At 43.3% G+C, this 26,746-nt stretch overlaps 2 protein-coding genes across 2 annotated transcripts in view; one reads left to right on the top strand and one right to left on the bottom strand.

Annotated features, from left to right (window-relative positions):
* Window positions 1-2,146, bottom strand: part of HID1 (HID1 domain containing) — a 49,232-nt gene extending 47,086 nt beyond the window's left edge. Inside the window, exon 1 of the mRNA XM_075845595.1 lies at window positions 1,758-2,146. Coding sequence (XP_075701710.1) covers window positions 1,758-1,823 — 66 coding nt within the window. The 5' untranslated portion in view covers window positions 1,824-2,146. The remainder of the gene's footprint in view (window positions 1-1,757) is intronic.
* Window positions 2,001-24,876, top strand: CDR2L (cerebellar degeneration related protein 2 like). The gene is made up of 6 exons (XM_075845596.1): window positions 2,001-3,090; window positions 10,086-10,198; window positions 10,898-11,046; window positions 12,936-13,100; window positions 19,143-19,413; window positions 21,452-24,876. Exons 1-6 carry the CDS (start codon window positions 3,012-3,014, stop codon window positions 22,031-22,033), a joined length of 1,359 nt encoding a protein of 452 aa, XP_075701711.1. The 5' UTR covers window positions 2,001-3,011; the 3' UTR covers window positions 22,034-24,876.
* The last annotated feature ends 1,870 nt before the right edge of the window (window positions 24,877-26,746 follow it).

The following is a 26,746-nucleotide window of genomic DNA, read 5'->3' as shown; positions in this document are numbered from 1 at the left end:
TGCTGCGTGCTTTTACGGCCTCAGGGTGCATTCACACGGTGTGGTTCTGCCAAGCGGCAAAACCGCACCGTTTGAATACACCCTTAGGCCCTATTTAACAGTGCAGTTTTCTTGGGCTGTTTTTAAAGCCACAGAAAGGGACGGACCATTAAGGGAGGTGAAGTATATAAAAAAAAATGATTTTACTTTTGTAGAATTCCAGATTGTGGCTTCAAAAACTGCACTGTGTAAATATACCCTTAGGCTGGAATCACACAAGCAGTTATTTCAAGCCAAACACAGGAGTGGATACAAAAGAGGAGACCGATCAGTCTTTCCGTTATACTTTTATTTCTTTTCAGATCCGTGCCTGTGTTGGGCTCAGAAAACTGCAACAGGCCGGGTTCCCACGTAGCGTAAATGCTGCAGAATTTCCGAAACAGAATTCTGTGTGAAAATTCCACAGCATTTACAGTAGCAGCAAAGTGGATGTGATTTAGAAAATCTCATGCCCACGCTGCGGAAAATACTGTCCGCAGGGCCCTGTATCTAAGCCGATCACATGTAATACTGTCCGCTGGGCCCTGTATCTAAGCCTATCACGTGTAATACTGTCCGCTGGGCCCTGTATCTAAGCCTATCACGTGTAATACTGTCCGCAGGGCCCTGTATCTAAGCCTATCACGTGTAATACTGTCCGCAGGGCCCTGTATCTAAGCCTATCACGTGTAATACTGTCCGCAGGGCCCTGTATCTAAGCCTATCACGTGTAATACTGTCCGCAGGGCCCTGTATCTGAGCCTATCACGTGTAATACTGTCCGCAGGGCCCTGTATCTGAGCCTATCACGTGTAATACTGTCCGAAGGCCCTGTATCTGAGCCCATCACGTGTAATACTGTCCGCAGGGGCCTGTATCTAAGCCCATCACGTGTAATACTGTCCGCAGGACCCTGTATCTAAGCCCATCACGTGTAATACTGCCCGCTGGGCCCTGTATCTGAGCCCATCACGTGTAATACTGTCCGCAGGGCCCTGTATCTGAGCCCATCACGTGTAATACTGTCCGCAGGGCCCTGTATCTGAGCCTATCACGTGTAATACTGTCCGCAGGGCCCTGTATCTGAGCCCATCACGTGTAATACTGTCCGCAGGCCCTGTATCTAAGCCTATCACGTGTAATACTGTCTGAAGGCCCCTGTATCTAAGCCTATCACGTGTAATACTGTCCGCAGGGCCCTGTATCTAAGCCTATCACGTGTAATACTTTGCGCAGGGCCCTGTATCTAAGCCTATCACGTGTAATACTGTCCGCAGGGCCCTGTATCTGAGCCCATCACGTGTAATACTGTCCGCAGGGCCCTGTATCTGAGCCCATCACGTGTAATACTGCCCGCTGGGCCCTGTATCTGAGCCCATCACGTGTAATACTGTCCGCAGGGCCCTGTATCTGAGCCCATCACGTGTAATACTGTCCGCAGGCCCTGTATCTAAGCCTATCACGTGTAATACTGTCTGAAGGCCCCTGTATCTAAGCCTATCACGTGTAATACTTTGCGCAGGGCCCTGTATCTAAGCCTATCACGTGTAATACTGTCCGCAGGGCCCTGTATCTAAGCCTATCACGTGTAATAAATGTTACGTTTATATTTACAGCAGTAATAGAGGGCAGTATACATGTATACACAGAGGAATCACCCATAAACAGGCCTCCCATATGTGACAGACAGACACCTGTTCTATAGCTAAAGGTGTTGACTCCGGTCCCGCCCCCGGTACCTGTGTTTTCGTTGTCAGCTGAATGACCGCCTTCCTGAAGTTCAGCTTCGTGTCCGTGTTCCCCATCCCGGTGCCGCCCCGAGCGGTAAGCTCTACCTGTTCACGGTCGGGTCCAGATCCGCCTGCAGCAGCTAGGGAACCGGATCAGTCAATCAACGATGAATGCCACGCCCCCATACTGCGTCACCAGATTCGCCCACTCAGCTGGCGTATGTGTTCCATCTCTCTTGCACAGACTAGTCATGGTGATCTCGTTAGACTCCGCCTACATGAGGTCAGCCCAAAGTTGAGGAGGCCCCGCCCGCTTATCATAGCCCATTCATATGTTTGTAAGGTGTGTGGCTGTAACATGAACACTGGGCGCACAGATACATGTTATCACTGTGTAATAGTCGGTCATGCAGGCGACCGGCACGCGGGGGTTAAGGATGCAGGAACCCCGGATGATGATGATGTAGGAAGGAGGTAGACGTGGCCTCCAATCAGCTGCGTTCCATCTTTAATGTGAGGGGCGGGGCCTGTCCAGGCCCAGGGATGTGACGGGATTCTACGGGGAGCCGGGATACAGGACAAGGACCGGGGAGAGAAGGGTCTCGGGAGCCTCACACGCCGGAGGGTTACTAGCATTGGCCGGGGCAGGCGGTGATAAAACGGCGGGAAGGCAGGGGGTGAAGGCCTCCTATGTCACAGTCATGCAATCAATATAGTATTCCCCTCTATGCTGACCATAGTCCATGACCCATACCTGGGCATTGGAGTCAGTGCCAGGGCCCCCAATCCTGGATTGTTCTCCTTCGTGCTGGCATTGATGACTGATGCAATACATGTACACGGTGGCAATGTTGTTTTATGTGCCATGAAAGAGCGCTGGGGTCTTTTGTGTTGTCATGGGTGTCCTGACTGTTCTGATCTTGACGGATGATTAGCGTAGTAGTACATTATATATCCGAGCTCCTTCTCTGGAACGTTACCGTTATCTTCACGTGTATGACCAATTCCCGCTGCCTGAGCCTATGTACAGGGATCTGGGATTTCATCGCACTAATAACAGATCCGCGGTTCATGGCTTTCACCTCTGGGACCGTTTACAGGAAATATTAAAATCGCAGCGGTCGTGGTAACCATGTCTGTGAGGTCTAAACAAGGTCAGATTTTAACTATTAAAGATCGGAGGGTAGCGTTACCGTAGGGGCGAAAAAAGAAGTCATAACTGCTGAGATATACCGCAGGTCTGACCGTAATCCCAGCAGACACATGTTGGGGGCAGGAAGAATGGAAGAGTTCCATAGTGAGGAGGATGAGCCTTGGTATGACCACCATGATCTTGAGCAAGGTAAGATCTGGATTGTCATCTCCACCCGTCATGGCTGCATGGACTCCATCGTTTCCATATAACTTGCATTCAATTCCATGCAGCCACTTCAATCAATTGATCTAGGGGTCGTCTACTCAGGACGGTCCCTGTCCATATGTAAAATGTGGATGGCGGCGCCAACCACTGATCGCCAGTATCCAAGTCCACACAGTCACTTCACCATTAGGGAGGAAGCCCTAGTCAGTCCTAGTTCACACTGGATGTATATCCTGCTTGGTGGCCGTTGTTAGATGTTACATGTCGGGCTCAGTTCACATCTCGTTTTTCAGACATGTCTGAGGTCTACACCGGGAGTATTCGCTGACATATACTTTTTTAAGTGTAGCTAAACGTTTAACAAACTTCTGACATGTCAGAAGTTTGGATTGGTGGGGGTCCGAGCAATGAGACCCCCACCAATAGCTAAAACAAAGCGGCTGAAGCGCTCGTGTGAGCGCTCTGCCGCTTTGTGTCTGTTCGGCTTTTTCCGGAAATAAATATCAGAGTACGGGCTCATAGACTTTCTATTGAGTCTGTACGCCAATACATGCATTTCCAGAAAAAGCCGATCAGACATGAATCGGCGGAGTGCTCACACGAACGCCTTAGCTGCTTCGTTTTAGCGATTGGTGGGGGTCTCCATGCTCGGACCCCCACCAATCCAAACTTCTGACATGTCAGAAGTTTGTTAAACGCTTAGCTACACTTTAACTTTATAGAAAAGCATGGTCGACCACGCTTTTCTCTGCAGTGGGACACCGTAAAAAAAAACATACTGCGCAGTATACGTTTCTTTACAATGGGAGTCAATGGCCGACGTGTGTCATATAGAGGCACATGTGAGGGAATGCCCTCAACGTATACCTTCGACGTGCCTAAAACAAGATGTTAAAGCGTCTCTGTCACCAGATTATAAGTGGCCTATCTTGTACATGATGTGATCGGCGCTGTAATGTAGATTACAGCAGTGTTTTTTTTGTTTCGAAAAACGATCATTTTTGACGGAGTTATGACCTATATTAGCTTTATGCTAATGAGTTTCTCAATGGACAACTGGGCGTGTTTTACTATATGGCCAAGTGGGTGTTGTACAGAGGAGTGTATGACGCTGACCAATCGGCGTCATACACTTCTCCCCATTCATTTATTCTGCACATAGTGATCTTACTAGATCACTATGTGCAGCCACATACACACACATTAACGTTACTCAAGTGTCCTGACAATGAATAGACTTTACCTCCAGCCAGGATGGGATGTGTATTCAGAATCCTGACACTTCTGTAGCGTCTGTGTGATATTTACAGCAAGACAAGCGTAATCTCGCGAGATTACGCTGTAAACTGATATTTACAATGAGATTACGCTTGCCTTGCTGTAAAATCAACCACAAACATTACAGAAGTGTCAGGATTCTGAAAACACATGACGTCCTGGCTGGAGGTAATGTATATTCATTATCAGGACACTGCAATAACGTGTTAGTGTGTTTATGTGGCTGCACATAGCGATATAGCTATATCGCGATCTGCAGTGTAAATGAATGGGGAGAAGTGTATGAGGCTGATTGGTCACTGATTGGTCAGCGTCATACACTCCTCTGTACAACGCCCAGTTGGTCATATAGTAAAAACACGCCCAGTTGTTATAATTATTCTCTAGCAGTTGGTTTAGTGTATCAGTTATATCATAAATAGAGCTTGTGGTCTACGTGGGTTTCTCATCTATCACCCATAGACCTTTCTTACACGTTCTGACCATCTGCTTGTGCCTGCATTTAGATACTTTTTGGGCTTCAAGGGTCATTTTTAGGAATAATACTATTAAAATAATTTTAATCGTTCTCTTCAGGCAGTGACTTTTTAACATAAAGTACAATGTGTCACGAGAAAACAATCTCAGAATCGCTTGGATAGGTTAAAGCATTCCAACGTTATTACCCCATAAAGTGAAATATGTCAGATTTAAAAAATGAGGCTCTGTCAGGAAGGTCACAACTGGCCAAAGCGGGAAGGGGTAAGTTTCGCCTCTGCAGAAGTTTTACATGTGAGCACAGTTGCTTATGCTAAATATGCAAATTATGCCACTTGGAGATCTAGATCGAGAAAAGGAACTGCAGCACTCCAGATAATCCAAAGACGTGTATTTGTTTTTATTCACCAAGCATAAAAACACTTGCAACGTTTCATCCCAAAATGGGTCTTCATCAAGCAATGCCACAATTCATTTGTAATAAAAAAAAAAATCTGTACCACAGAAGGTTTTACTTGAGAAATGCAACTCAATATTTATTACCCAGATTCTGCAGTTTTTATAAATATCCCACATGTGGCCCTAGTGCGGTAATGGACTGAAACACAGGCCTCAGAAGCAAAGGAGCACCTAGAGGATTTTGGGGCCTCCTTTTTTTTAGAATATATTTTAGGCACCATGTCAGGTTTGAAGAGGTCTTGTGGTGCCAAACCAGTAAAGACCCCAAAAGTGACCCCATTTTGGAAACTACACCCCTCAAGGAATTTATCTAGGGATATAGTTAGCATTTTTAACCCACAGTTTTTTTTGCTAAATTTATTTGCCTTAGGCCTAATTCACACGAGCGTATTTCACGCCCGTGTTACGTGCGTGAAAATAACGGACGTCACACGGACCTACGCAAGTCAATGGGGCCATTCAGACGTTCAGTGTTTTTCACGCAGCGTGTGTCCGCTGCGTGAAACTCGCTGCGTGTCCTATACTTGTGCATTTTTTGCACATCACGCACCCATTGAAGTCAATGGGTGCGTGAAAATCACAGACAGCACACGGACGCACATCCGTGTGCTGTGCGTGATTCACGCAACCGTTGCTAAAGAAATGATGAGAAAAAGAAAAACACCTGCTTCAGTTTATTTTGAAGACGTAAAAAACGCATGACATACGCGCTTAAAAAACGCTGACAAGCACAAAACACTGATGTCACACGGAACTGCAACGCAGGAAAAACTCAGCGTTTTTTATGCGTGCAAAACGGATACGTTCGTGTGAATAAGGCCTTAGTATGTGAAGATGACGATCTACTTTTTTTTCCGAAAAAACATAGAAATTGAAAATTTTTACAAGGAATAAAGGAGAATAAAACCTATATAAAGCAATTTCTCCCGATTTATAGCAATACCCCATATGTGGTAATAAACTGCTGTTTGGACCCACAGCAGGGCTCAGAAGGGAAGAAGCACCATTTGGATTTCTGATTTTGCTGGAATGGTTTTCAGTGCCGTGTAGCGTTTGCAATGCACTGGAGGGACCAAAACAGTGAAAACCCCCCAAAAGTTACCCCATTTTGGAAACTAGACCCCTCAAGGAATTTTTTTAGTGGTAAAGTTAGCATTTTGACAACACAGTTGTTTTGCTGAATTTATTGGAATTAGTCTGTAAAGATAAAAATCTAAATTTTTTTCTGAAAAAAGAAATTTTTAATTTTTACAAGGAATAAAGGAGAAAAAGCAGCCCAACATTTGTAAGAATTTCTCCTGATTATATAAATACGCCATATGTGGTAATAAACTGCTGTTTGGACCCACAGCGGGGCTTAGAAGGGAAGGAGCGCTTTTTGGCTTTCGGAGCTTAAATTTAGCTGAAATGGTTTTCGGTTGCCATGTCGAATTTTTTAGTCCCTGTGGGGCAAAAACTGGAAAGCACACAAAAGTGACTCCATTTGGGAAACTACACCCCTTAAGGAATCTATCTAGGAGCATATAGACCCCACAGGTCTTTTGCAGAATTTATTAGAATTAGGCAGTGAAAATTTAATATCAACATTATTTCCACTAAAATGTTGATTTTTTTTTTTTTCAATTTCACAAAGGATAAAGGAGGAAAAAGCGCCCCAACATTTTTAAAGCAATTTCTCCCGAGTACGGCAATACCCCACATGTGGTCATAAATGTTTTTTCATTAGAAAGTAATTAACTCTTTCCGGACTGATCTATTTTTATCTTTAGTTTTTCCCTCCCAGCTTTCCAAGAGCCATAACTTTTATTTTTCCGTCAATAGAGCGGTGTGAGGGCTTCTTTTTTGCGGGACAAGCTGTAGATTTTATTGGTACCATTTTTGGGTACATACAACTTTTTGAGCACCGTTTTTTGGTAGGGCCAAAGTAACCAAAAAACAGTGAGTTTGCCGTTTTAAATTCTTTATTTTTCACTGCATTCGCCATGCGAGTTAAATAATGGTATATAGTAATAGTTTGGACTTTTACAGACACAGTGATACCAATTTTGTGTATTTTTGTATTTTTTTTTACATTACTTTAGAGAAAAAAATGGGAAAAGGTTTTGGTTTTTTTTGGACTTTAAATATTTGTTTTTTTCACTAATAATAACTATTTACTTTTGTTATTACACATTTTATTAGTCCCCATAGGGGACTTGAACCGGCAACCAATAGATAGCTGGTACAATACACTGCAAGACTAATGTATTGCAGTATATTTTCATTTTTACAGGCTCCTGTAACAGCGCAATCGCTTTTCCTGTCCGTTAGTCCCGGGTGTCAGCTGTAATACACAGTTGATACCCACAGCGTATGGCGCGGACTCAACGCGTGAGCCTGCTCTGTACATTACCCCCCACACCACGACATGCTATTAATTTTCCACTGATTCGCCATTTTAGTGCACTAGATGTTATGCCCAGTTTGTGCCACTGAAGACAAATACCTCATAAAATATTAACCGGGTTCTCCTGGGTACGGCGATGCCATATCGGTGGACGTAAACTGCTGTTTCAGTCAAAAAAGCTGTGTAATGGCTTGATTTTTGAGGGACGGGTTGTAGTTTTTATTGGTACTAATTTGGCATACATGCGACTTTTTGATCACTTTTTATTGTATATTTTAGGAGGGGTGGTGACCAAAAAATAGTGATTCTAGCATTGTTTTTTTTTTTTTTGTTTTTTTTTTTGCAGTTTTCACCTTGCAGCAAATTTTTTATAGTTGGGGTAGTTACGAATACGGCGATACCAAATATGTGTACATTTTTTAATGTGTTAATTTTTTTCCTATAATAAAAGTCTTATTATAGGAAAAAAAAGCATTTTTTGTTTATGTAACTCATAACTTTTATTTGTATACTTTTTTTTTTTTTTTTAAAACATTTTTAATACTTGTCCCACTAGGGGACATTTAGACTTGCAGCTCTGATCGCTGCTAGAATACATTACACTACCTACGTAGTGTAATGTGTTCTGTCATTGTGACGTGACAGTCACGGACAGGAAGCCTAGGAGGACCGGCCTCCGGCTGATCCTATTAGATTTCCGTACATGGCAGCCCGGAGGCCATTGTCTGGCCTCCAGTTGCCGCGACAAGGATCGCCAGCCCCCGCAAATGCATGTGGGGGCTGCCGATCTGCTCTAAACCTCTTAAATCCGGCGATCGCAATCGACCGCCGCATCTAAGGGGTTAATTGACTAAATCAGCGGTGATGGGCCGCTGATTGGCAACACGGAGAGCAGGGCAGACACCCAGCACAGTTAACCGCCGCTGCTGTGTAGCGCTGCACGACAGTTAACTGTTAAAGCGCGGACGTAACTGCAAGTCAAGGTGCACAAAGTTAAGACAGGGTCCCTACGGCACCCCACTGGTTGGGGACTACTGCTCTATTGTATGATGTCAACTATGTGTATACAGTATATTAGTATTTAAAAGCTGCTGTACTGATTCTACAGACTATACCGCAAAATAGCAGTCTGTATATAGAATATACAGACTGCTGCCATGTACTATATAATATATAGAACCAGTGCGGCAGTGTGTATATACTATATAGTACATGGCAGCAGTCTCCAAGTCCATTGAGGGGTGCAGAAGGTACTTGCAGGACAGCATCACACTAAAAAGTGCCAAAAGCAAGCAAGAACTAACTATTGGGTCTAGGGATGCACGATTCATTGAAACTTCGATATAGTGCACCCTCAAACGGTTCGATACCGTTATTTCTCCGCCGCACACCTTAGCATTGTAACACATGAATGTATGAGAGCGGGGCTGTGGCAGTGTAATACAGCAATTTCCCCGCTCCTGAGTCCTGACAAATGCGCGCGGTCAGCATGTGATGCGACCAGTGCTGCACTAATGAGCGGCGGCACTGAAGACATGGCGGGCACACTGCAAAACACCCCCATATTCTATCTTCAGTGCCTGCGCCGCCGCTCATTAGTGCAGCGCTGGCCACATCACCCCATTCTGACCACGCACACTTGTTGTCAGGAGCGGGGCAATGGCTGTATTCCACAGCTACAGCACCGATTAACAGAGGATATGAGAGGAACCTCTGATCTCCGCCGCTATTCCCCTGAATGCTGCGATCAAAGCTAACCGCAGCATTGAAGGGGAACATGAGAAGGGGGGATGCCCCTTGGATCGTGTCACAGGTAATCCCTGTGACGCGATCGAGGGACATACCATATATGGGCAGACAGCCCTGGGGTCTTTCAATGGACCCTGGGCTGTCTGACCATATTTCCTGTTAGGGCATACTTAGGTATGTCCTAACAACTGCCTGTGTACACAGGCTAATGTACTGGTAAAAAGGTAAAGTAGATAGACTACAAAGATGCTAGATTTTACATGTGCTGACATAATAACAAGGGGAAGTCAACAATGAGGCTTCACTTCAAAGTGTGATCTAGAAGACTGCTGTCACATTTATCCACTTTGTCCTAGCACCATCCATTGTTTTTTCAAGGAATTCTGAATGTTTGCTGCCTGACGGTCTAAAGCATCGATCCATTTCTGTTTTATAAACCTGTGGCTGCGAGTTGTGGATACGAGATTGGAAGGGAAGTTCATATTTCAAATATGAGTAATATATAGTATATATATTCCAAGAAGATGAAAGACCACAAGCTGATTTCTGGTATTAATCATACAGCTGCGGTGTTGAAAACCAGTTATTAGGTCTTGTTTATAAGCCTCGTTCTTATTCTCTGGAACAGATCTGCATCTGGCAGCAGAGCTGGGGAAGACCCTACTGGAGCGCAACAAGGAGCTGGAAGTATCTCTGCAGCAGATGTACCTGAGCAATGAGGATCAGGTGCAGGAGATTGAGGTAACCGGACAGCACATGCCTGTATCTTCTGTTCATTTATAAAGAAAGAGTTGGTGAAATTAATGAGATGCATTTTAAAGAGGTTGTCTCCCGATGGAGTGTATCACGCTGAACAATCAGTGACCAATCAGCGTCATACACTTTTCTCCATTCATTTACATAGCCTCCAGCCAGGACGTGATGTCTATTCACAATCCTGACACTTCGCTAACGTTTGTGTGAGATTTACAGCACAGCAAGCGTAATCTTGTTTTAAATGACAGTTTACAGCGTAATCTCGCGAGATTACGCTTGCCTTTCTGTAAATCTCACACAAACGTTAGCGAAGTGTCAGGATTCTGAATAGACCTCACGTCCTGGCTGGAGGTAATGTATATTCACTGTCCGGACACTTGAGTAACGTTAATGTCTGTGTATGTGGCTGCACATAGTGATCTAGTCAGATGTCATAGGGGTCACATTGATGGATGTCTGGCAGCTTGGATTCTCACTGATCGTGAGAATAAACAGATCAAAGAATCTACAGCTCATCTCTGTTAAAATCAATGGGGGTTACAGAAGTTTCCAAGTGAGAGCAAATAGATTTCCATCCCATCTGTGACTCGTATTTGAAATGCTACCACTGTTACAGTAGCAAAAAAAAATATTGGGGAAAAAAAATAGCAGAACTTTATTTTTGTATTCTTTCCGGTTCTTCAGTACCTAAGTAAACAGCTGGAGATGGTTCGCCAAGTGAACGAGCAGCATGCCAAGGTGTATGAGCAACTGGACACCGCAGCACGAGACCTGGAAGCCACTAATATCCGGCTTGTACATGAAAAAAAGGTGGCCCAACAAAAAATAGAAAGGTAAGAAAGTAGAAAAAGCCATATTATATCATGAAACCCTACAAGATTGGGCAAAGTGAGAAATTAAGCTGAATTTTATTCAGAAGTAATTCAAACTTAACTGAAGGGTCTTGTTTCCCGACCAATGCTAATTTTTCATTGAATAGTGTACCATGAGGGGAGGGAAACATTGCCATGTAATACTAGTCCTTCTCAATGAATTAGAATATCATCAAAAAGTTAATTTATTTCAGTAATTCAATTCAAAAAGTGAAACTCATATTACCGTATATAGATTCATTACACACAGAGTGACTTTCCAGCATTTTTTTTCTTCTAATGTTGATGATTATGGTAAACCGTTAATGAAAACCCAAAATTTAGTCTCTCAGAAAATTATAATATTGGGTAAAAGTTCAAGATTGTAGACTCATGGTGTCCAACTCTTAACACAAAACACCTGCAAAAGTTTCCTAAGCCTTTAAATGGTCCAACAGTCTGGTTCAGTAGGCTACACAATAGGGCTGGGCGATTAATCAAATGTATTCGCTATCAAGGAATCTCCCGATTTTTTTTTTTTTTTTTAACAGAATCGATTCTTTAGTGGCGCCGTGCTGCAGGAGGAAGCTTGGCCCCGCCGTCCCGTCACTTCCTGGTCTGCCCCGTTCTGTCTCTGCTGTTCTGTACTGAAAATAATTATACAGCACGGAACGGCAGTTCCGCGGGGAAGCAGGGACACGTAGTACATAGCCACACCACCCTGTAGATACCACTCCGCTGTAGATCGCACCACCCCCATTGTACCTTGTAGATCGCACCACAACCCTTACTATCGCGCCACTGTGGATAGAATCCCCCCTTGCAGATCGCACAACCACCCCCCTTGTACCTTGTAGATCGCACCACAACCCGCCCCCTTATAGATCGCGCCGCTGTGGATAGAACCCTCCCTTGCAGATTGCAGCACCCCCCCCCCCTTTTTACCTTGCAGATCGTACCACAATATCCCCCCCCCCCCCCCCTGTTATAGATCGCGCCGCTGTAGCTCTCACTAGGAGCTGAATCACTGACCAAAGCGTCGGCAACCTCTGGCCGGGGATTCAGCTCCTAGTGGCAGCTACAGCGGCGCGATCTACAAGGAAGGGGGGGTGCTCTCTACAAGGGAGGCGGGTGGTGCTGCGATCTGCAAGGGGGTGGGGGTGCGATCTACATGTGGGGGTGCTATCTGCAAGGGAGGGAGTAGTGCTTCGATCTAAAAGGTGGGGTACGATCTACTTGGGGGTTCTATCTGCAAAGGGGGTGTGGCACTGTCTAAATGGCGACTGTGGCACTATATTGGGGGGGGGGCACTATGTGGGCACTCGTATAGTTCTCAAGAAATCAGCAGCACGACCAAACAGATATCCCAGAGGAGAAAAGCAAATATCCCAACGAGGGATGGGGCACGCAATATACACATCCCAGGTCCAGAGGGACAACTTGTATACAATATGAATGAAAAAAACTGCAGCACTCCGGTTTCCAAAAATGTGTTGGTCTTTATTCACCAAGCAATAAAACTTGCAACGTTTCAACCCATGTTGGGTCTTTATCAAGCATAACCACAATGAATGAGTGCACACTTTATATAGCACATAACATAGAACATCACTTCCTGAACAAATTTCGTATAAACAACATGTGTATATCCCTAAAAAATACATAAAGAGACTAAATTTTGGATTTTTGTTAACTGTTCGCCATAATCATCAACATTAAAAGAAAAAAATGCTGGAAATAGATCCCTCGGTGTAATGAATCTATATATGGGCTTCACTTATTGAATTGAATTACTGAAATCAACTTTTTGATGATATTCTAATTCATTGAGAGGGACTAGTACAGGCATTAAAAACATTTTGTATTTCCAGTTTAACAGATTCTATAGATGGTCTACAGAAGCAGGTAGAGGATCTGCAGAGACAGGTTGAGGAACTGCAAGGTCTGGAAAAGGTACGAACCAAAAGAGAAAAAAGAGAAAGACGTCGCACTATCCACACCTTTCCCTGTGTACGTGAACTGTGCTCCAGGCACTGGTAAGTACTAAGATATGACGACAGCAATATTGGGAAATGGTTTCCTCTGTAACTTTACATTTTTATTTTTTTCCATCATTCTAAAATGAACTGGCCTACATTTCATAGACACAGAAAAATAGATCAGTTCAAGGAATTGTCTCACAAAGAGACCCTGGCGAACAGCTGATTGTCGCAGGTCTGACTTATCCAGCGGCTTCCTCTCACATCGTGTTAGAGGCCCATGTTCGGCGTAGGCACCAGGAATGCTGTGACCAATTTATGACTGCATGTGACCTATTTCTACGCCAGGGTCTGTGTGGAATAGAGATGTGATTTTTATTTTTTCTCATTTGCAACTTTTTAAAAAGTTGCATTTTATAAATCCGTGTAAATTCTGGCGAAGCAGTAAACCATAACCATTTTTCATTCCACTTTTACAAACGAAGGGGCAAGTGGCACAAAATTCTGGTGTAAATGGTTAACAAATATGTCGCACAGCAGATTAGACACTATTTTAGATTAAAATGTCCCAAAATGTATTGATAAATGTGGATCAGAATGTTTGTTGACAATGGACTGCTGTATTAACCCCTTGCGTACCTTTGACGTAATAGTACGTCGCTGGCCGCTTATTCCAGCGTACCTTCGACGTACTATTACGGCGCAGGAAAAAACTGTCACTATGTGAAATCACATAGTGACAGAACAGCGGCGGCAGCTGTCATTGACAGCTAACCGTCTCTGCTACCGGCCTGGGGACCAATTAGCAGTCCCCAATGCCGGCGATTGCTGTGATTGGTCAGTCTCTGAAAACTGACCAATCACAGCCATCTGTGACGTCGTCTGCAGGAGAAAGCTCCTGTCACTTTCTCTGATCTCCTCACTTCTGTGAGATACGTGAGGAGATCCGAGAAAGCGGTGTAAAAAAAAAAAGCCACTATTTTTATTAACCCCTTCCCGAAAATGGGCGTATAGTAATGCCCTGAGGATGAAGCGGGCACAGGAGCTGTGCTCGCTCCATCTTCATCGGATGTCGGCTGTAATATACAGCCGACATCCCACTGCAACTACAGCGATCACTGTCCTCTCCGATCGCTGTAGTTTAACCCCTTAAATGCCGCTGTCAATAGCGACAGCGGCATTTAAGTGATTGATACAGAGGGAGGGGGCTCCCTCTGCACCCCATTGCCCCCCCCCCCCCCCCCCGCGAAAAATCGCGGGGTTCTGATGGTTGCAATGGCAACCAGGAAGCCTAGCAACGGCTTCCTGGTTGCCAGGTACGGGAGCCTATTAGGTCCTGCCCAAGGCAGGACATAATAGGCTCAACTGTCAGTTGTAAAATGACAGTTACAATACACTGCCCTACATACAGAAGTAGTGCAGTGTATTGTGCAGGGGATCAGAAGATCAGATCTTCCAGTCCACTAGTATGTGTAAAATAAAAAGTGAAAAAAAAGTTTTAGATAAATAAATAAATAAATACAAGTTTACCGTAATAAAAACAATAATCGCCTTGTTTCCCTGATCAAGCCCTTTATAATTAGAAAAAAAAACGAAAAAAAAGACAAAAACTAGACATAATAGGTATCGCCGCGTTCGTATCGGCCTGACCTAAAAAAATATCATTATTTATCCCGCACGGTGAACACCGTAAAAAAAATACCATAAAAAACAATGGCAGAATTTCCTTTTTTGGTCACGTTGTTTCCAAAAAAATGGAATAAAAAGTGATCAAAAAATCGCGCGTAGCCAAACATGGTACCAATAAAAACGACCGTGTGTCACGCAAAAAATGTATGTACTCCGCACAGATTACATATGCCCCCACATTATAAACTGAAACACCAGTAAAACACTAAACAAAACTACTGCCAAGCAAAATCTGCGCTCCAAAAGCCAAATGGCGCTCCTTCTGGGCCTGGCAGTGTGCCCAAACAGCGGTTTATGACCACATATGGGGTATTACCGTACTCTGGAGAACCGCTTAACAATTTATGGGGCGTATGTCTCCAGTGGTACAAGCTGGGCCCAACGCATTGGGCACTGAAATAGCATATATGTGGAAAATGTCAATTTTCAATCTGCAACATCCACTGTGCACTAATTTCTGCAAAACCTTTGGGGGTCAAAATGCTCACTACACTTCTAGATGAATTCCTTGAGGGGTGTAGTTTCCTAAATGGGGTCACTTCTCTGAAGTTTTCACTGTACTCGTACCTCAGCGCAATGCAACATGGCGTCAAAAACAAATTTTGTAAAATCTCCACTCCAAAAACGAAATTGCACTTTTTCCGTTTAGACCCTTGCCGTATGTCCAAATAGCCGTTTACAACCACATATGGGGTATTTCCGTAATCAGGAGAAATTGTGTAACACATTTTGGGGTGTCTTTTCTCCTGTATTCCTTGTGGAAATGAAAAATTCTGAGCTAAAGCTACAGGTTATTGGAAAAAAAAAATGTTTTCATTTTCACGGACCAATTCTAATAAAATCTATAAAACACCTGAGGGCTCAAAATGCTCACTACACCTATAATTTAATTCTTTCAGGGGTATAGTCTCCAAATTGGGATCACATCTGGGGAATTTCTACTATACTGGTACTTCAGGGACTCTGCAAATGCGACATGGCCCCCAGAAACCAATTCAGCAAAATCTGAGCTGCAAAATCCAAATGGTGCTCCGTCCCTTCTGAGCCCTGCCGTGGGTCCAAACAGCAGTTTATTACACATAATGGGGTATTTCCGTAATCAGGAGAAATTGCTTTACAAATGTTGAGGTGCTTTTTCTCCTTTATTCCCTATAAAAATTAGAAAATTCTGTGTTTTTTCCAAAAAAAAGTCTCTTTTCATCTTCACAGACTAATTCCAATAAATTCAGCAAAAAACCTGTGGGGTCAAAATGATAACTATACCACTAGAAAAATTCCTTGAGAGGTATAGTTTCCAAAATGGGGTCACTTTTGGGGGGATTCCACTGTTTAGGTCCCTCCAGGGCGTTGCAAACGTGACACGGCACTGAAAACCATTCCAGTAAAATCAGAGCTCCAAAATCCAAATGGGGGTCCTTCCCTTCTGAGCCCTGCTGTGGGTCCAAACAGCAGTTTATTACCACATATGGGGTATTTCCGTAATCGCGAGAAATTGCTTTACAAATGTTGGGGTGCTTTCTCTCCTTTTATTTCTTGCAAAAATTAGAAATTTTTACGTTTTTTCCGAAAAAAAGTAGATTTTCATTTTCACAGACTAACTCCAGAAAATATAGCAAAATACCTGTGGGGTCAAAATGCTAACTATACCCCTAGATAAATTCCCTGAGGGGTGTAGTTTAAAAAATGGGGGTCACTTTTGGGGGTTTCCACTGTTTTGGCACCACAAGACCTCTTCAAACCTGACATGGTTCCTAAAATATATTCTGAAAAAAGGAGGCCCCAAAATCCACTAGGTGCTTCTTTGCTTCTGAGGCCTGTGTTTCAGTCCATTAGCATACTAGGGCCACATGTGGGATATTTCTAAAAACTGCAGAATCTGGGCAATAAATATTGTGTTGCATTTCTTGGGTAAAACCTTCTGTGGTACAGAAAAAAATGTATTACATATGAATTTTGTAAAAAAAAATGAAATTTGACAATTTCAGCTCTACTTTCCTTCAATTCCTGTAAAACGCCTAAAGGGTTGAAACACTTTCTGAATGCTGTTTTGGATACTTTGAGGGGTGCAGTTTTCAAAATGGGGTGTTTTATGGGGGTTTCTAATCTATAGGGCACTCAAAACCACTTCAGAACTGAACTCGTCCCTGAAAAAATCGCTTTTTGAAATTTTCTTAAAAATATGAGAAATTGCTGCTAAAGTTCTAAGCGTTGTGAGGTCATAGAAAAATAAAAGGATGTTCAAAAAACGATGCAAACATAAAGTAGACTTATGGGATATGTTAATTGGTAACTATTTTGTGTGGTATTACCATCTGTTTTACAAGCAGATACATTTAAAATGGGAAAAATCATAATTTCTTCATATTTTTGCTAAATGTTGGTGTTTTTCACAAATAAGCAATGAATTTATCGACCAAATTTTTGCACTAAACTAAAGTACAATATGTCACGAGAAAACAATCTCAGAATCAATTGGATAGGTAAAAGCATTCCGGAGTTATTACCACATAAAGTGATACATGTCAGATTTGAAAAAATGGGTCTGGTCCTCAAGGCCAAAATGAGCTGGGTACTCAAGGGGTTAAAGGGAGTCTGTCACCAGAATGTTAGTTACACTAGTAACAGGGTATTGTAGAGGAGACTAACCTGTTACTAACATTTATTTTCATTTTCTCCCTACTGCCGCCTTTGTATAGAAACAAGATTTATTAAGTTTATGCTAATGAGCATTTAGGTGTAATGAGGGCGTTACCATTGCACCTAAATCCTCTTACTTTGCTCCCCAGTTCAACCCCCCCCCTTATTCATTGAATGACGGGCCAGGCAGCGTAATCGGCGCATTCATGCCTGGCCCTGTACTATCTGTAACACGCGCGCGTCCCTTCTCTTCACTCGGCGCATGTGCAATATGATCGTTCTATTAGAAGGTCGAGCAGAAAGATTGTACTGCACATGCGCCAAGTGTAGAGCAGGGACAGATAGTACGGGGCCAGGCATGAACGAGCGGATTACGCTGCCTGGCCCGTCATTCAATGAAAGAAGGGAGGGAGGGGGGGGGGGGTTGAACTGGGGAGCAAAGTAACAGCATGTAGGTGCAATAGTAACGCCCTCATTACACCTAAATGCTCATTAGCATAAACTTAATAAAACTTGTTTCTCTACAAAGGAGGCAGTAGGGAGAAAATGAAAATCTGAAATGAAATGAAAATAAAAGCTAGAAATGGGTCAGTCTCCTAAACAATACCCAGTTACTAGTTTAACTCTGACATTCTGGTGACAGACTCCCTTTAAAAATAAGCAAAGCCAAAATCACGTGGAGTCATGTAAGAGTATGAGACATCGGTAAAAGAATTGGATGTTTGCTTGTTTATATAGTTTACCGTAGTTTACCACCGCCTATGCAAGCATCACACCACAGTGAAAAAAAAATGGGCGTTAAAAATTGATCGACTGTAGGTTTTTCATGACGGTTTGTCATCTGTTTGCGATCCGTTGGGCCGTTAAATAGACAGATGGATTTCATTCGTTAGGGTTTTTTTTTTTTGTTTTTTTTTTACAAACCCCCTGAAAAAATCCAGTGCCCATGTACATAGTGCCGCAATGCCCCTGCAGATAGTGTCACAGTGCCCATGTAGATAGTACCCATATAGCGCCTCACACCCCCTCTGTAGACAGCGCCTCACACCCCCTCTGTAGAGAGCGCTAAACACCCCCTCTGTATATAGTGCCACACACAACCCACCCTGTGGATAGCACTACACCCCCCTGTAGATAGCGCCATTAGGGCTCCCTCTAGGAGCGGAATCCCCAGCCAGAGCATTGCCAACGCTCTGAACAGGGATTTCGCTCCTGGTGGAGCCTCTGACGTCAGTGTCCATATGTGGATAGTGACGCCAGGGGCCTCCTCCAGGAGCAGAATCACTGGCCAGAGCATCGGCAACGCCGGTGGTTCTGCTCCTGGAGGAGCCTCTGACGTCACTGTGCATATATGGACAGTGACATCAGGGGCTCCCTAGGAGCAGAATACCTGGCCAGAGCGTTGCCGACGCTCTGGCCGGGGTTTCTGGTATCCCAAATCCCCTAACGTCGCTATCCATGTATGTTGTGCTCGGGAAATTCTCTTGTAAGGGTCAGGATCAGTTTTTTTTAACGGATGTCAGAAGGATCGATTCCTAAAAAACGATCCATTGAGTTCTATGGGGGCCGTGTAAACAGCAAAAAATAGGACATGTCCTGTTTTTTTACGGCTATTGTTTACGGGTCGTCAAAAAGACCACCGTGTGAATACAGCCGTAGATCTACATTGTTCTGAAGAAAAAAAATGCAATTTTTCCCTGCTGCCTGAATGTAGCCTTAGGTAGAAATCTTGTCCTAGTGTGATTATTGATGGTCACTATTGCTTGTGTACAGGTATGAGGATACAGTCAGCAAGCATGCGTCTTGTCTGGACTTGTCTCAGAGACCGTTACAGATGGAAAATGAGCGTTTGCAGATGGCTGTAAATGCTTTGCGGGTCCAGGTAGCAGAGGAACGGCAGCAGAAGGAGAGGGCAGAACAAGAGTACCAGGTGGTGATCCAGGAGTACGCGGAGCTGGAGCAAAAAGCCTGTCAGATGGAAAACTGCAAGATGCGGATAAAAGAGTTGGAGAATGAACTGCAGGAATTACAGCAGATGAAACAAGTGAGTTCATTGTAAATCTTCACGTACATTTGGAAACCAGGGTACATATAAGGCTAGGGCCACATGTGGGTATTCGCAAGTCACGCTGAAAATCGCAGGTTTAGGCTGTGTTCACATCAGCGTGGTCTTTCCATTGATCCCGTCAAAACAGAACCCTGTCACACCGGTGACAATCTGAATAGAGCATGTAATGTTAGAAGGGACATTACATAAAGTGTGTCATCTGATATGTTGTATATTATTTTCTAAGCCCAGACAGCACCCTTTGCATTACTCTGTTGGCAAGGTGCCTTAACATTTTTTTTTATTGGGGCCTTACCATTGGTCGAGTTCCATGCAAAATAAAAAAATAATCTAATTTTATCCTATTTTATGTGTCTCCTGAACCCAATATAGCATTAGAATAAGCACAAAGGGAGTATATTATGTTTTGATGTTGGTGGTTTACACATCCAGAGAAAGGCCATGGCAGCATATGATCATTTCTGTCAGATTTTCCACCATAGCTGCACCTCCCCAAAAACTGGACGCCTCACCGTTTCAGAAACACTACTGTAGAGCACTTCTACCCCTGGGGAGGTTGTTGTTGCTGAACATTCACTATGCTTTTAATCAAAGCTAAATGATTAGACTGTTCTATTTGGGATGTGTCTGGTATTGCAGCTTCACTCTATTGAAGTGGATGGATCTGGGATGCAATACCACACCCAACCTGTGGACTGGTGTGGCACTGTTTTTGGAAAAAAGTGTGTGTGCGGTTTTCCTGGCCTAAGGGTATATTCACACATGGCAGATTTGTTGCAGTAATTTTTGCAACCGTCCCATTCATCTGAATGGGGCCTGCAGAAACAATCACACCCCGATGTATGGAACTGATTTTCAGTCACAGAAATATCTTCATTAAAGGCTAAGTAAACCTTTTTTGAAGTCCATTTTTTTTTTAAATTAAACTATATGTATAATGTAATTTTATGAAACTTTTAATTGTTATTTATTAAAATGGTATTACTTTTTAAAATACAGTTTCTATGTATACTGTATACATAGAGGCTGCATTTTGCTGTCAGGTCTGCAGGACTGACGGCCTGGCTGAGACCCTCCTGTTATCGATCACATCTACGTTTATGAACTTGGATGTGATCGTTATTAGCTGGATCCCGCGTGTCTGAGACTCGAAGGACCAGATTTCTGCCGAGCCGTCAGTCCTGCACACCTGACGGATTCAGCTTTGACAGCAAGATAGAGCTTCGAGGTATACAGGATAAATAAATGCTGGATCTCAAAAAGTAAGGCTGGGTTCACACGAGCACATTAACATCCGTAATGGACGGACGTATTTCGGCCGGAAGTCCCGGACCGAACACCGTGCAGGGAGCCGGGCTCCTAGCATCATAGTTATGTACGATGCTAGGAGTCCCTGCCTCGCTGCAGGACAACTGTCCCGTACTGTAATCATGTTTTCAGTACGGGACAGTAGTTCCACGGAGAGGCAGGGACTCCTAGCGTCGTACATAACTATGATGCTAGGAGCCCGGCTCCCTGCAGTGTGTTCGGTCCGGGACTTGCGGCCGAAATACGTCCGTCAATTACGGACGTTAATGTGCTCGTGTGAACCCAGCCTAATAATGAATCTCAATAAAAACCTATTTAGAGTTGCATAAAATCACATTATCCTGTAAATCTGCTGAATTGTTGTTTAGGAAGGGAACATAGGCATAGAATATATTCTCATATATACGAGCCCTAAAATGTCAGAAAAAGTGGCCATGCATATAGAGCCTATTCTTCATGCAATTATTTTCTTATTCAGTAATGACGTCATTACGTTTGGTAACTCTCCCCCAGCTGTGTAATTGTGTATGTAAGGAGACCATTGTATAAAGACAATGAGCCATCGTGCTTTCAAAGAAGCCTTTGTATCGGAGACTCCGGGTGGAGCCTTTAATATTTGATGAGGAATTTCCAGCCTTCCCTTCAGAGCAATGTCATATTGTGGCCCTTTATACTTGATAATGTTTATATGACTCTGTCCACACAGGTGAAGCGTTATCTCCTGAGTCGGGGAGACAGCCTATCACAGGCATTGCTGGAACCCCTCAACAAGACCCCGGAAACCGATGACCCAGAACCATTAGAGGGGCACGTCGATGTGAGCAGGAATCCAGCGTCCCCCAACCCCTCCGTCAGGAAGAGCTGCAGCGACACCGCGCTGAGTGATATTGTACGTAGAGATGCTGCCAGCCGACACGAAGGAAATTACACCCTGCATGCCAACCATACCAGGCGGCGCGGCATGTCTATTCTGCGAGAAGTGGATGAACAATATCACGCACTGCTGGAACGTTACGAGGAGCTGTTAGCCAAATGCAGGAAACATGAGGACAATCTCTGCCATGCCGGAGTGCAGACTTCCCGGCCGGTGTCCAGAGACAATTCTAGCAGAGACCTCCCTGCGGAGGAAGTGGAGCCTGAGCGAGCGCTTACACTGCAGTTAGAGGCTGCTGACCGCCGGCTGGAACACAGTCAGCCCGAGTACAAGGCTCTGTTTAAAGAGATATTTCATCGTATCCAGAGAACCAAGCAAGATGTTAGCGCTGGAAAAGGACCCGGCGGCAAGTGAGACCTATAAAGGCCACGTTTACAGTGTTACCCGCACTAACTGCCCCTGCACGCTTATGTACTCACAACTGTGGCCACTTTTCTCACTGCCCATAGCAGACTCACTGACATCGGCACACTCCTTTCTGAACGTTGCGTTCAAATCTGAATAATCCAGTGGCCGGTTTTCTGAATAAGCTTTGTTGTGCACAGCCAATGCATTATTTATATCCTGTAATTACAATAGCAAAGCTGCATTTAAAAATAATTTAGACCCGTCTTATGGGGAATAGTCACAAATATATAACATTAGGAAAGGTTAACCGTAAGTGGGCCTGGCTGTCCCGGAAAGAATTGGCTGGTACCGTATGTAGAACAATACATAATTACTTATCCCATATGTCAGAAATGTTACATGCATTAGTTCACTTTAAGTAAAAGCAACACTAAGGTAGTATACATGACTATAGATATAAATAATGGGGTCACTGATCGCCTATAGACTTCTTACCAGTACTGACATTACAGGTATATACAGCACGCCTGAGCTGCACCTCACGTATAGGAAGGTTTTTGGATGGGTCCATTGCTCTGGCGTTGGAGATGTTCTGCAGTCGTGTATGAAGCTCGGCAGAGTTGGTCTCTGCACTATGCTGCTAAATGTATTATCCTTTTACCTTTGTGTGTCTGTGATTGTGTCTCTCCCTTTCAAAGCCATGTAAAACTTTAAAATATTACAACTACAAAAAAAAAAAAGGAGCTGCAGGGGTGAAGACAAAGGGCCACTTTTTTTACACATGACCGTGGTCTATCCAGTATTGCAGGTGAAGGGGGCCTGGCCCCGTCTTTCCGAATTTATAGCATCCCTGGACCTGTCACTGTGACACATTGCTGAGCAGCTGTTTAGACTACCACAGATATATGAACATTGACATCTTGAGATCACCCTATGAAAGCCATGCTTCCAGCAACTAAGTAGTTAAAATATGCCATAACCTAAACTTGTATGCAATACGATTGTAGCTTATTGTAGGTGTCAACAGAATTGTTTCTGTTCTGAACATGTTACCCCAGACCCTGTGGGCACATCCCAGCTGACCCTTACTCACTATATATTTGCTGACATCACTGCTTTGTACTGACACATGTACCTGCACTTACCAACAGCCGCAACGCACAGTCATTCATAAGGAAAATACAGAAGAGTTACATTTAGGTTCGGGCACTAGACTATGAGAGTCCTGTATTTACAACTTATTTTTTGAAATGTCAGATACTATTTCAGAATTTGGTGGCACAGGTCTAGGATGTTGGTTGTGTGCAACAATTTTCGACACAAATATTGGAGTAACCAGTCAGGCCAGTTTGGCACATTGCACTGTGGTGTGGCACAACACAATGTGGCTGATACATCCCCATCAGTCTATGAGCCCGTACGCCAACTGCTCGGCTCGCCGAGAAAAGCCGATCAGAAACCAAGCGTTTTGGTGCTTTGTTTTAGCGACCGGTGAGGATCTCGGTGCTCGGACCCCCAATGATCAAAACTTTTGAGATGTCACTATGACATGCCAGGAGTTTATTGTGAGTTTAGTTACGCTTTAACTCAATGGGGGGGGGGGGGTGCTGTTTTCAAACACAAAACGTGAATGAGGTTTTTACAAGTTAAATTTACTTTTATGTCACACCCGGATGCTTCACTTTTGACCTATTGGAGGCAACTGAGTAGTAATATTTGCTTTATCACACACTACACACACACTACACACACTACACACACACATCAACTTGAGGCAATGTGATAATCTATACTAGGTAACATTTTGGTTTGAAGTTACACTATCCAGACATAAAATAGTTGCTGGCTGAAAGATTTTTGTTTGCGAAAAAAATGTCTGATACCCTCAAGAGCATTGCGTTTTGCTCTATCACCCACAGGCTGCAGCAAGTGTCGCAAATGCAGTATGCTACATAACAGATGGGCAACTTAAGGATTATCCATTATGGAGTCTCATTAACTCCCTAATTAAAATGGGAAACCCCAGTTTTTATTTGAGTTACCCTTTAACATGTACGTTCATTTTATAAAAAAAAAAAATCCGTAAGTTCGTACATCCATGAGACATTTTCGTCTCACTTTTTGTTGTTCTTTTTGTAATTTCGGTCAAACCGCAGCATTGTCGTAAAAACTGTGGTTTTGCCACGATTACCAAAATCACAGCAATGACTAATGTCTGTGGGCAAGAGATAGTGGCCTATAATTTCACCACACACTGCCATGCTGAAGGCTGGACGATGTACCCAGCGGTATTATGAATATACTTGTAATGATTTCACCCCTGCTGGTGAGTATTATAATAACATGGAAAATATCTGTAGAGATTGTCAGCTTATTGCTGTTTTTAGGCCGATCTTTTTAATATAAATTGTGTTCCGGATTTGAATATTATTTATTCAGTAATATATGAAAGTTTTTCATAGGTAATAATTTCATTTATATATTGTCACCTGCCGCTTGACAAGTATTGTTCTAGGGGCAGGAAGTCCATATGATCGTTGGCATCGTAGCTTTTCTGAATGATGCTCAGGTATTGGATGTTCTTCTATTGAGGATGGCACGTGAAGAGCGTTACATATAAAGCTATATATGTGCAAAATTCTCAGGTTGGGGTGACCTTCTCCTTCTGGAGGTCAGTGTTAGCGATGCCCCCTACTGTCTTGATCTAGAATGACCGCAACATCTCAGTATTAGCCTCAAACAGGCCATTTCCTTGTCAAATGGCCATAAAAAGGGTAACTCTAATTTACTCTTCTATGTAAAGTGGCTTTATTCTTAAGTTAATAAATATACAAGAATATAACAAAGAATTGCGTCTGTGCTTCTTTTTCTTATGTAAGTTAATAACATGTTCATGCCGCAAATAACTCCTATACATACATTTCTTCGTTCAATCTTCCAGCTGGGCGATCTATCACAGTGGCATTCATCTTCTGACGTTATTTTCTGATGTGCTTTGTCACAGGCATTCAACTAATTGTGGAAAAAAAAAATCCGGAGTGGGTGTTAAGGCATACACAAGTGTTCCTATATACAGGAGCCCACATCATCACCTCCATGTGTCAGCTGTATGTTACAGCTGACACCCTGCTGTAGCGGCCAGGCCTGGAGCTAGCCTCCGATCCGGCTGATTAACCCCTCAGATGTGGCGCTCAGAGATCACAGAATCTGAGGGGTTTTTACCCGACCGGCACCCCAGCGATTGCGCAATCACTGGGATGCCGATGGTTGGTATGGCAACCAGAGGCCTAACAATGGCTTCTGTCTCTGCCATGTACGGAAGCCTATGAGCCTATAGACTTGATGTCGGTATAGGACTGACCGCTCTAATACACTGCACTATGTATGTAGTGCATTGAATTTGAATAGCGATCAGAGGTGTAGGCCTTCACGTCCCCTAGTAGGGGACACGCAAAAAAAAAGTTAATAAAAATATTGTACAAAAATAAGTTTCAAGTTAAAAAAAAATAATAATTGCCTTTTTTCCGATAAGGGTATGTTCACACGCCCTATTTACGGACGTAATTCGGGCGTTTTACGCCTCGAATTACGTCCGAAAATACGGCTCCAAACCGCCGGCAAACATCTGCCCATTGAAATCAATGGGGTTACGATGTTCTGTGCACACAGGCTTTTTTTTTTTTTACGCGCCGCTGTCAAAAGACGGCGCGTCAAAGAAGTGCATGTCACTTCTTGAGACGTAATTGGAGCCGTTTTTCATTGTAAAACAGCTCAAATTACGTCCGTAATTGACGCCGTGAGAAACGCGAGTACGAGCAATTACGACTGAAATTCAGGAGCTGTTTTCGCCTGAAAACAGCTCCGTAATTTCAGGCGTATTGGACGCTGCCGTGTGAACATACCCTTAGCCTTTTATTATTGGATAAGTCTAAAAAAAACTATACATAATTGGTATCATTGCGTCTGTAACGACCCAAACTATAAAACTGTTACGTAATTTATGCCGCACGGTGAACGCCGTAAAAGAAAATATGAAAAACCACGCCAGAATCGCTGTTTTTAGGTCACCTCTCCCAAAAAATGGAATAAAAAGTGATCGAAAAGTCACATGTACCAATAAAAACGACAGCCCGGCCCGCAAAATAAAATTCCTGACCAAGCTTCGTCCACGCAAAAATAAAAACGTTATGGTTCTTGGAATATGGCGACAGAAAACAAATGATTTTTAAAAAAAGTGATTTTATTGTGCAAAAGCTTCAATACATGAAAAAAATAACTATATAAAAATGTGGTAACGCCGTAATCGTATCAACCCGCAGAATAAAGTTAACATGTAATTTATGGCGCACGGTGAATGCTGAAAAAAAAAAACAATTACAGAATTGCTTGTATTTGGTCATTTCCTCTTCCAAGAAAATATTTTACTACATTTACAAGTAAAAACCTAAGTGTTAAAAAGAAAATTTATTTTGTCGCCAAATTCCGAGAGATACAACTTTTTTTATTTTTCCGTCGATTAAGTGGTATGAGGGCTTTTTTTTTGCGGGATAAGCTGTGGTTTTTAATGATACCATTTTGGGGAACATGCAACGTTTTTATTTCATTTTTTGTGGGAGATGAAGTGACCAAAAAAGAGCGATTCTGGCGTTTACATGTTTTGTTTTTTTTTACGGCGTTCACCGTGCGGGTTAAATAATGATATATTGTGATAGTTCAGAC

The sequence above is a fragment of the Rhinoderma darwinii genome, chromosome 13 (genome assembly GCF_050947455.1).
Source record: "Rhinoderma darwinii isolate aRhiDar2 chromosome 13, aRhiDar2.hap1, whole genome shotgun sequence".
In the NCBI taxonomy this organism is placed as follows: domain Eukaryota; kingdom Metazoa; phylum Chordata; class Amphibia; order Anura; family Rhinodermatidae; genus Rhinoderma; species Rhinoderma darwinii.
Note: the sequence above shows the minus strand (reverse complement) of the source record. Positions and strands in the feature narration are given on the sequence as shown.